General features: G+C 43.9%; 1 protein-coding gene and 1 long non-coding RNA gene across 2 annotated transcripts; both read right to left on the bottom strand.

The window, feature by feature from the left end:
- Positions 1 to 612: 612 nt before the first annotated feature.
- On the bottom strand, positions 613 to 8,292 carry LOC115177309 (melanocortin-2 receptor accessory protein 2A-like). The gene is made up of 4 exons (XM_029737959.1): positions 8,171 to 8,292; positions 7,839 to 7,996; positions 7,134 to 7,233; positions 613 to 1,692 (listed from the first exon to the last, which is right to left on the bottom strand). Exons 2-4 carry the CDS (start codon positions 7,960 to 7,962, stop codon positions 1,182 to 1,184), a joined length of 735 nt encoding a protein of 244 aa, XP_029593819.1. The 5' UTR covers positions 7,963 to 7,996; positions 8,171 to 8,292; the 3' UTR covers positions 613 to 1,181.
- A 1,358-nt stretch (positions 8,293 to 9,650) lies between these two features.
- Positions 9,651 to 11,358, bottom strand: LOC115176773 (uncharacterized). Its single transcript, XR_003872280.1, has 2 exons — positions 10,745 to 11,358; positions 9,651 to 10,649 (listed from the first exon to the last, which is right to left on the bottom strand). It is a non-coding gene; the product is annotated as an uncharacterized LOC115176773 (long non-coding RNA).
- Positions 11,359 to 12,133: the final 775 nt, after the last annotated feature.

Genomic DNA, 12,133 nt, shown 5'->3' with positions numbered 1-12,133 from the left:
TCATTAATTGTTTATGGTTCATTGAACAAGCATGGGAAACAGTGTTTACAATGAATATCTGTGAAGTTATTTGGATTTTTACTAATTATCTTTTGAGTTTAGTTTTATTTAGTCACAACCTTCTATAGAGTTGGCAGACGAGACTGATATGACATGTAGGTAAAGCATTGACAGGAGCAACACATGGTATATAAAAAGTTATGTCTATAACAGTTTATAGTGAGGAACAGGTGTGCTACAATTAGTACTGAACAAGAACAACATTCAGACTGCTGTTGAATTGAAAACCCAAGAGAAGAGTCTTGCCTTTCTGGTGCATTTTGGTTGTTGCATCAAATTCTCCTTACCTCTTCTGTTGCCGCCATCGCTTTATCTGATTCCTGCAAGGCCTCTGCCACTATACGGGGGGACCGAGTGGAGCAGCAGTCTAAGGCACTGCATTGCAGTGCTAGAGGCGTCACTATAGTTCCGGGTTCAATATCGGATGTTTCAGAACAGGCCGTCATTCGGGGTCCCATAGTGCGGCGCACAATTGGGATAGGGGAGGATTAGGCCGCGGTAGGCTGTCATTGTAAATAACATTTTTTTCTTAACTCACTTCCTAGTTAAATAAAAAAAAAATACAAAAACATTCTAATCAACTTGATGAAGCTGGACTTCCAGTTTAGCGTTGAGATGTGACGTCACAAGTTCTGGCTCTGCGTAGGCAACCTTGTTGACATAAAGATTAGAAAAGTAGCGCATATCACATATATTTAACTCTGTATTGTTAATTAACATTAAATGTTTATATATTTTGACTGTACAGTATTTCAGCCTGAACCAAATCTGAACAGAATGAAAATGTCAGGAGGTGCAGTTTCTGTAGGAGGATCCAGAATAATCCAGAATGTCCTCACAATGGAGGTGGTGTGAGAAGCTGGAACCACAGCCTAATTAGGAGAGCTTGCACTGTACATGACTGGCATAACACAGAATGTTAGATTAGGACTTATTTGAACCTCCATGAATTCGGTTGACACAACTCTATATAAGGCTGGTGAGTCCTGTGATGTCCTCATAATTATCTATAATGTCCTAACGGAGGTGGGTGTGAGAAGTAAGCAGGACCATAGTCTATTGTTGATGGGCAGGACAGTCCATCTTCTGAAGGGCGCTACGTGGTCGATGACACTCCCCCTCTAAGATGATTGGTGGTTCCCCCAGTCAATTGTGTGATGGACCCCATGGGAATGACACTCCCCCTCCATGATGATTGGTGGCTCCCCCAGCAGCAGATCGTCCGCCTCCAGAGCGGAGCTGTGCTCGGAGTTCACAACGTTAGGGATGTTGAAGAGGGACAGGGACATTGCCTCTCTGTGGTCAGTCCGGTCCCCCCCCAACATGGCAGCCCCTTGCAGGGCATGGCTGACACCTACTTCCATCCCCACCACCACCCCCTCCTCTGGGCTGCCTGACCTGCCTCGCCCCGGCCCCTGGACCAGCCCTCCTCTGGATGCTCCCACAACTCCTGCCCCAGCTCTAGGTCTGGACCCCCCCTGGGCCTGGGCCTGTTCCTCATTGATGTGGAAGAGGGAGCGGCTGAGAGAGGAGTCCAGTTGGAGGCAGGGCCGGTTGTAATTGTCTGCAGGGGGGCGGAGGTCCTCCACACAGCTGGTCAGATGAACACGCTTCTTACAGGGCTCAGCTCCTCTAGACGGGGGACAATTGAGGACCAGGAGTGTATTAGAAGAGAAATAGGTGTGACTACCTCACAATTAAAAGTGAAAAACATAAGTTGCCTTAATCAGAATCAAGGAGGATAGGGAGAGGGAAGAAAGAGACATTGATGTTAGGTAAGAGAGGACAGGGAGAGGGAAGAAAGAGACATGGATGGTAGGTAAGAGAGGACAGGGAGAGGGAAGAAAGACGGATGTTAGGTAAGAGAGGACAGGGAGAGGGAAGAAAGATATGGATGTTAGGTAAGAGAGGACAGGGAGAGGGAAGAAAGATATGGATGTTAGGTAAGAGAGGACAGGGAGAGGGAAGAAAGATATGGATGGTAGGTAAGAGAGGACAGGGAGAGGGAAGAAAGAGACATGGATGGTAGGTAAGAGAGGACAGGGAGAGGAAGAAAGAGACATGGATGGTAGGTAAGACAGGACAGGGAGAGGAAGAAAGAGACATGGATGGTAGGTAAGAGAGGACAGGGAGAGGGAAGAAAGAGACATGGATGGTAGGTAAGAGAGGACAGGGAGAGGAAGAAAGAGACATGGATGGTAGGTAAGACAGGACAGGGAGAGGAAGAAAGAGACATGGATGGTAGGTAAGAGAGGGTATCATGTATTCCCTTTTGGGGCGTATGACTCTTCCTTCATGCTCAAACCAAAAAGTCTAGATTGAATAATCAATGCATGTTTGGAAAGAGCTGTGTGTTGCGTGTCCGTTGGCTAATTCTGTGTATGTTGGCACTCCTGTGTATATTGGCTCAACACCATATTTCTATCCTCTTAGCGGGTGTCTTTGTTTTTTGGCTTTAGCTCAGCTCAGCTCAGCTCAGTATATAGCTGCATTGAAGCAGGCAGAGAGAGAGAGAGAGAGAGAGAGGGAGGAAGGAAGGAAGAGAGAAAGCTGAGTAAATGGATGGCATGGCGTTGGACTAGAGCAGTGGAGCGCTGTGATCAGCAGACCTGGGAGGTTAACAGGCTTGGCCCTGGTGGGGCCCCTTGAGGCCCCCTGACCTCCATTACTGAACACAGCAAGACAATTAGCTCCTCTACTCAGCAGCCAACACTCATCAGCTCTCACATTCACTTAGGGCCTAATAGGCTGTGTTTAGACAGGCAGCCCAATTCAATTTTTTTGCCCCAGTTGGCCTTTTGACCAATCATTTCAGATCTTTCCACATCAGATCTTATTCAGAGCTGATCTAAATGATACAACTACCAATTAGTGAAAATAAGATCAGAATTGGGATGCCTGTCTAAACGTAGCCATAAAGAAGAGAAGCCTGATGTGTCAACACACCCATGCATGCGCACGCACACACACACACTGGGCTACAATTGGAAATGCAAGATTCAGGGAGACTGATGGGTATCATTTACTTTTTCATTTGTTGTTATAGTCACACACACAGAGACAGACTTCCAGCCTTAACTAGTTGGTCACATTAAATGCATTAACTGCCATCCTGCTTGCTGTGCTGTAGTCCTGCAATAGATAAAGCCTAGGAAGTATCAAGGTAGAGCAGCATGCTGATCAGTCACTGATCCCTGCATGCTGTTTGTTTTCATCAGCAAGCCAGTAAGGTCTGTCTGGAAGGCAGTGAGGTCTGTCTGGAAGGCAGTGAGGTCTGTCTGTAAGGGATCCCAGAGCTGAGCCTCAGCCGAGCCTGGCAGAGATCCACTCTAGAAGAACAGATACATACAGACTCAGGGGCACAGCTCTCTGACAGCTAATGAGAGAGCCGTGACAGCTGCCACACACAGTCACAGGGATAAGGGTGGTTCAGAGAGCAGCATAAAACGTTGACAGGGGACAACTGAGATTAAAGAAAGAATCAGCTTAGAGACAGTTGAGAAAGGGAGAGTGGTAGAGAGAGAGGGGATGAAGAGAACTCAGACACCGCATGCAAACAGACTGCATCATCACATTGCCGTACGATCATTTCTATGCAATTGTTGCAATCTATGCACGGCATCACCACAATCAGAATCACACAACATGGACGTTTTATGAATTATCTTCCAGCCACATGCCAGGTGTGTGTAACAGGCTACATCCCACAACTTTATTATAAATAAAATCACCAATAGCAATATAATACATAAAACATGATAGGTAACACTTAATTTGACACCCAGCGTCATAACAGGTTAAGACACGGTCATAACCATGTCATAATATGTAATAACAGCTGACATAACTTGTCATAACCTGGTATAATATGATCATAACACTTCATGATAAAATATATATAGACCTGTTGTGACGTATATTGTGTTATTTTATGGCTGGTTATGACACCTACATAAGAGTGTCAAAACCCACAAAATCTACCACACAAGGCAAAACATTCTATTATACCATATGCTACTTGTCAACAGTGTTTTTATGTTATATATACAGTACAGTACCAGTCAAAAGTTTGGACACACGCACTCATTGAAGGGTTTTTCTTTATTTTTACATTGTAGAATAATAGTGAAGACGTCAAAACTATGAAATAACACATATGGAATCATGTAGTAACCAAAAAAAAGTGTTAAACAAATCTAAACATATTTATATTTGAGATTCTTCAAAGTAGCCACCCTCTGCCTTGATGACAGCTTTGCACACTCTTGGCATTCTCTCAACCAGCTTCACCTGGAATGCTTTTCAAAGAGTCTTGAATGAGTTCCCACATATGCTGAGCACTTGTTGGCTGCCTTTCCTTCACTCTGTGGTCCAACTCATCCCAAACCATCTCAATTGGGTTGAGGTTGGGTGATTGTGGAGGCCAGGTCATCTGATGCAGCCCTCCATGACTCTCCTTCTTCATCATATAGCCCTTACACCTGGAGGTGTGTTGGGTCATTGTCCTGCTGAAAAACAAAATTATAGACCCACTAAGTGCAAACCAGATGGGATGGCGTATTGCTGCAGAATGCTGTGGTAGCCATGCTGGTTAAGTAAGCCTTGAATTCTAAAGAAATCACTGACAGTGTCACCAGCAAAGCACCCCCCTCACCATCACACCTCCTCATCCATGCTTCACGATGGGAACCACACATGCGAAGGTCATCAGTCCACCAACTCTGCATCTCACAAAGACCAAAAATCGCACATTTGGACTCATCAGACCAAAGGACAGATTTCCACCGGTCTAATGTCCATTGCTCGTATTTCTTGGCCCAAGCAATTCTCTTCTTCTTATTGGTGTCCTTTAGTAGTGGTTTCATTGCAGTAATTCGACCATGAAGGCTGATTCACACAGTCTCCTCTGAACAGTTGACATTGAGATGTGTCTGTTACTTGAACTCTGTGACGCATTTATTTGGGCTGCAATCTGGGGTGCAGTTAACTCTAATGAACTTATCCTCTGCAGCAGAGGTAACTCTGGGTCTTCCTTTCCTCTGGCGATTGTCGTTTGTCTTTGCTTATTTGAGCTGTTCTTGCCATAATATTATGGACTTGGTCTTTTACCAAATAGGACTATCTTCTGTATACCACCCCTACCTTGTCACAACACAACTGGCGCAAACGCATTAAGAAGGAAAGAAATTCCACAAATTAACTTTTAACAAGGCACACCTGTTAATTGAAATGCATTCCAAGTGACTACCTCATTAAGCTGGTTGAGAGAATGCTAAGAGTGTGCAAAGCTGTCATCAAGGCATAGGGTGGCTACTTTGAAGAATCTCAAATATAAAATATATTTGGATTTGTTTAACACTTTTTTGGTTACTACATGATTCCATATGTGTTATTTCATAGTTTTGATGTCTTCAGTATTATTATACAATGAAGAAAATTGTAAAAATCAAGGAAAACTCTTGAATGAGTAGGTGTGCCCAAACGTTTGACTGGTACTGTATATATATTTATTTATTAATGTTGTTAAATTATTATTGTAATTGCACACACCTTGATGTCATACATGCACCTACCCCAATGCTCTGTTGTTGACAGGGATGAATGCAGGAGCAGATACTCTCTTTCTGACTGATGACTGATATGAGGGCATGTAAGTGATAGTCTTATCTGGCTTATATGATTATGATGGTCATAATGCTTCTTGACTTTGTCATAAAGTGTATTGTCTTAGTCCATGCAAAGTGACACAGGATGGTCATAATGCTTCATGACAGTGTCATAAAGTGTATTTTCTACAAGGTATTTAAAATATGATGAAAAAAACATGACTGTAAAGAATTCATTACAATAAAAACAAAGGATATAAGAGACAAACTTTCAAATGAAAGGAAACTTTTTGGCAGGAAAAAAAACCTAATTTGAATAAATGTAGGTTTTCACACTCTTATGTAGGTGTCATAACCAGCCATAAAAAAACACAATATATGTCACAACAGGTGTAAATATATGGGTCATGACAGTGTTATGATCATATTATTACAGGTTATGACAAGTTACGTCAGCTCTTATGACATCATGACATGGTTATGACCGTGTAATAACACTGGGTGTTAAGTGAAGCGTTACCACATAATTACATAAATGTATAAACTTTGATCTTGTAGTTTTTCAAGTAAATGTATTGACCTGTCAAAAAATGTCTTGATGCTGTCCCATAAACACATAGTTGAAAGCTCTAGTTCGGCAGATGAGCTGCAGCGATGCGGCTCGCCTACCATTGAAATGAATGGACTTCCACCGGAACGCATACAGTTTAACGCAGTTTGTTTGCACGAGGCTAGAGAGAGAGATGAGCGGAGTGGGAGAGAAAAAGGGCATTGAGGGAGGGGGAAGAGAGGGAGGGACCACCAAGGGAGAGATCTCTGAAAAGGAGAAAGAAAGAAGGATCAAAGCAGAGCGTATAGTAAGAAAAAAGAGGGAGCTGACAGAGAGAGAGCGCGCCCACGTGAGAGAGAGCAAGCACAGTGTACAAATGAGACATATGCTACAACCATGGATACAAGGGAAGAGGGCTGCTGATAATTAGAATCCTTTACTAAGATGGCATCAAACATCAAAGTGCACTGAGACTGGGAGGGAGAATTGTCTCATTTACAGAGAGGAAAAGCAAGAGACACTCTGAACCAGGCGCTCTCTGTGGTGCTGAAGCAGAACTAACCACAGCCTGTGTAAGGCTCTGCCACTAACACGCCTGGTGCTGTCCATGGTGCTGAAAAGAAAGTACCATAAACCTTGGAATATGAACAGCCACACTGCAAATGCTATTTACCTGGTGTGATAACTAATTGTGCATGCTAAGAAACTGTCCGAGCTGCTGAACCACCACTAATAAGCATGGTGCTATCCATGGTCCTAAAAGCACCATGAAACTTGGAACATGGACCGGTCACACTGTCTGCCATTTACCTACCGTGGAAAATAATTGTGCACATGTTAAGAGGCACTGGAAGTTGGTGGATTGCTAAGTAATTCACTTGATTGACATGTGATGGCTGGTTGATAAGGAGACTCACTCGGGATGTGGAGCTCCTGTCTTGGTGAGAAGCGTCAGGACAAAGAACATGAAGATGACAAAGACAGCCAGGCCCACCCAGAAGCCTATCACGATGGAGTCTGCAACACAACAAGACTTGATTGACAGCTCAAATACATGTTTTAGTTCCAATGTATAGTAGGTCATTATATCTCATATCTACAGCATGACAAAAACAACAGTATTTTAAGCACAATGAGATGGAGAGGAGGGGGAGAGAGAGAGGAGGGCTATGAACATGTATTATGTCTAGACTGGGGTGACATTGATTGGTGCATGTTATTCTAGAGGAAAAATAAATGTAATGATTGTGTATGTGTCTAATGTTAAGAGGCTGACACATACAGGCCTAAACAAGGAACTCCCTTACTAAGACACTCAGCATTGACATGCTTATATTTCTCTGTAGGGTTTACACTCTAAGGCGGTCCCCCCCTCCTCTCTCTATAGCTCTCATAAACCACACACACCCTCTACCTATTTGTCATCATGAAGAATATCTGCTGTACTTAACTTTAACTTCTAGCCACAAATATGAATGTGATGCAATGAGCCATGGCAATTATCCTGCATAAATACATGCACACATGATTTAATCACAGTTTACTTCTGCAATAAAGTCATGCATGCGTAACGCTGAGAAGATGGGTGAAAGGGGGAGGGGGGGGGGGGATCCCGTACTTACATCGGTGCGCTTTGAGTCCCTCGAACGAAACAGGCTCATCATCGTCGTAATACTCATATGTCCACTTGTAGTCCGGATCCGCAGCGTTTCCGCCTGATAGATTTGAGTGGTTAAACTCAGACATCTCTCAGACAAATAGATCCAAGAGCGCAGGCGGACTAAAGAAAAACAAAAAAGGCGAACGTTAAGAGAGACAGTTTTATTCCCCAACACCAATAAAATAAAATAAATCTAGCGAAGTAGGCGAGGATTTCTGGAATTGACTCTCCGTTCAATAACACTGTTATTATATGAGGTATACTAAACTTCACCACACGCAGCTATGTGCTTACACCGCGAGCGCTCGCTCTCTCTCTCTCTCTCTCTCTGGATTCGGAACGAGGGTGCGCCTCTCCATTGACATCATCTTGAATTGCTTTCGGACTCGTGCGCTTGGCTTGGATGCGCAGAGCAATAATGAGTTGGAGGACGGGGAAATGGAGAGCGGTAGGTAGGATATGTAGCCTACACTTTTTTTTGAAGAAAGGCACTGCGATGAGGAGAGATCTTATCACTATCCATCAAAGAAAATATTTATGCAAAGGCAGTAGTGGCTTTAAAGATGTTCTGGATCTATGTTTTGGAATACTGTCAATAATCCATCATGTTCAAAGGTCAAGCATACGCTATTTTATTTTCACGAAGCCACAGAGTGAAATTAAAGCAGCAAAATCCAGGCTATTATCCATCTAAGGTTCAGCAGTTAATTAATCAGTGGATGTTTGAAAAGGGATGATTTCAGAAGAGACATTTAATTCATCACTATTTGTTCATCATTGTCTTATTTAGGGATTAAATATTCCCCAGGCAGTGAAGACGAACTAAATTGCACAAATGCACAATATTAAGCTGAAGTTTTGAGCTGAAAATGAAACAATCACTTTAACATTGGTGTAGGCCTGTCATTAAAAGATGCAACAACAAAAAATGACAATTTGAAAAAGATCAATCTAGAAGAAAATATGTTTACACTGGATGAACTCACATTGCAGTTACAGTAAGATAGCAATTTTCATTTTGAATGCTGAACCATAATGGCCTTGGGTGAATCATTATAGTACACATTCTTAACCCTGGGGCAACTTGTCCATGCCTCCCCTCGCCTAGCGGGTCAAGACTAAAGAGAAATCCCTATGTCTGAAATTATCAACAGCCTACATCAGCAACTTCTCAAAGATAATAAGGAGACATTTATCAAAGCAGCTACATATAAAAAAACAGTTACTGTAGGCAATATGAAAGATACAATTAGTAAATGCTCTGGTCCCCTTTTACAGTTAAAATATGCCGGCAGACTATTGACTATATCTGCCTAACATGGCTATACTGGCTATTATGTATGTGTGTAACCCTGTGTGATCTGCTGTGTGAATGGCAGGTCAGGTGTGCTGTTCTATTGAGTCATCCTTCCAGACCTGCAGGCCAGTGTTTAGCTCTTATTAACCAGAGCTCAGGGGACACAACACACACACACACACACACACACACACACACACACACACACACACACACACACACACACACACACACACACACACACATACACTCTGCTACAGCTAATTGGACCACAGGACAACAGTACCATATAATTGTATAATGCACCAGGGATATGGATCTTGTAGGTACAGTGAGGGGAAAAAGTATTTGATCCCCTGCTGATTTTGTACGTTTGCCCACTGACAAAGAAATGATCAGTCTATAATTTTAATGGTAGGTTTATTTGAACAGTGAGAGACAGAATAACAACAACAAAAATCCAGAAAAACGCATGTCAAAAATGTTATAAATTTATTTGCATTTTAATGAGGGAAATAAGTATTTCACAAAAAAATTGTGTGTTATATAACTAGTTAGACTACTCTGTTAACCATGCTTGTTAAATATGACCTTCAGGAGAACACATGTGGATCAGGGTTTTCAGTGCCGTTCTGATACTATTTCATGACCAATAGCACAGAGAATGATTACACTGTAGGCGGCCTAGTAACCATTCTGACCTTTCCCTCTCATTATACGATTCTGGGTTTTGTAGTATCTGATACAATCAGTGTTTGATTGCTGATCCACAGGCGTCATCAGCCCGGTCCACCTCTCACTGGACTTTTCAACTCCTATCCAGGAACGCCCTCAACATGGTGCGTTGACAGTAATTGGCCAAATCACTGCCCACCTGTGGATGGCTTCCAGCTTGGTGCAGATCTTTTCCACCATAATAACCAGAAAAAAGCCTTTTCAGCAGCACTTGCTAGGTGCTATAGCGCAGATCTTCTGTCCTTTCCTTTGATGCCCAGAGCGGAAAGCAGTCTCCATGCTGATTAGGCAGGGAAGCCATGCCAGCCGACTTCAACTGGGTAAACCCAGACACTCCATCCCTTCCCTCGCATCTTATCTGCCAGGATTTCACACTTTCCCTTCTTGTGCTGGTATGCTTCCACGCACCTCTCTGAGGGCACTGTGAGTTCCACAGTCACCAGCTTTTTCTCCTTCACCGCCCATATGATGATGTCTGGACGGAGAGTGGTGACAACCATGTCAGGGAGGAAGATCAGCTTTCTGTCTAGGTCAGCAGGCATCTACCACGATCTTACATCTCCCACATTCTGGCTTGTTCCAGGATGCCGTCCTTCCTGGGTCTGGCTACTTCTGCTTCCCGTGGCCTGACTAAGTTGATGTGGTGGCCTTTGTTGGTGGGAGTCCACTTTTTCCTCTGTTGATTCTCGAGGATCATGGCCAGTTCCCTTAAAACTTGGTCGTGCCTCCATCTGAATTTGCCTAGGGAGAGGGCAAGAGTGTACTATGTTAAAACATTCTCCATGGTGCCAAGTTTGTTGCAGAGAGAGAGGTTTGGGTTTTCAGTGTATCCCCACCTGTGTAAGTTGGTGAGGGATGGGAGCACGTCATAGACAGATCTGAACAGGAACAGGATTCTGTCAGGATCCATCCTCCACAGCTCACCCAAAGAGACTCCAGGCTCCCTGGGCTCCCAAGCTCACTGCTTTGGCCCTTCTCTGATCCTCCATTTGCCTGCCTTCCTGCTGCACCAGGTGCCTCCTTTCAGTGGTGTTGGCTCTGGCCCAGCATGTGGTCTTCGTTGTTTCAAGGCCCTGTCTTCATTGGCAGATATTCCCCTCTTTTTGCCAGCAGCACACCACTGCTGGCTTGCCTCTAAAGCTAAGCAGGGTTGGTCCTGGCCGCTCCCTGGATGGAAGACCAGATGCTAGTGGAAGTGGTGTTGGAGGGCCAGTATGAGGCACTCTTTCCTCTTGTCTATTAAAATATCCCAATATCTCAGGACAGTGATTGGGGACATTGCCCTGTGTAGGGTGCCGTCTTTCGGATGGGACGTTAAACAAGTGTCCTGACTCACTGTGGTCACTAAATATCCCATGGCACTTATTGTAAGAGAAGGGGTGTTAACACTAGTTTCCTGGCTAAATTCCCAATCTGGCCCTCATACCATCATTGTCACGTCCTGACCAGCAGGTGGAGTAGGTGTATAAGTGTTGGTCAGGGCGTGGCAGAAGAAGTTGGGTTTTCTTTGTTCTGTCTAGGTTGGGTGTTTCTATGTAGAGGTAATTGGGGTGGACTTCCAATTGAAGGCAGCTGTGTGGTGTTGCCTTTGATTGGAAGTCTTATATTAGTTGGGTGTGTTTGTCTGTGTGTTTGTGGGGAATTGTTTTTGCACTGCGTTTGCATAGCCTGTGAGACTGTCCGGTGGATGCTTCGCCTTTTACCAATTAAAAGAATGAGTGTCCACACTTCCGCTGCGCCTTGGTCCTTCTCTCTCCCATACGACATATTCAACGACAAGTATGACATATTCTGTGACAATCATGGCCACCTAATCATCCCCAGCTTCCAATTGGCTCATTCATCCCCCCCTCCTCTCTACAGTAACTATTCCCCAGGTTGTTGCTGTAAATGAGAATGTGTGCTCAGTCAACATACCTGACAAAATAAGGGTTAAAAAAATATACTACAAAAATGTCACCGTGCTTCAGCCTGTTTGACGGCTTTGGTGGCAGACCACTTTCTTGGTGTCCTGAACTCAATCATGACACCTTGTATCTTCAGGTCTTTGGAGTCCCTGAGGATCATCACCAGCCTGGTCTTTACCACTTTGAATTCTACCAATGAGATTGGTAGTTGTAGCTTTGCTATTCTACTGTACAGGAGAAGCTGGGGGGCACGCCAAGCCATCTGCGTAGGTCTCGGTTCGCAATTCTCTCTAGTGCCTGTTGTTGATGAGGTGACCT

This window comes from Salmo trutta, chromosome 37 (assembly GCF_901001165.1).
Source record: "Salmo trutta chromosome 37, fSalTru1.1, whole genome shotgun sequence".
Lineage (NCBI taxonomy): Eukaryota > Metazoa > Chordata > Actinopteri > Salmoniformes > Salmonidae > Salmo > Salmo trutta.
Note: the sequence above shows the minus strand (reverse complement) of the source record. Positions and strands in the feature narration are given on the sequence as shown.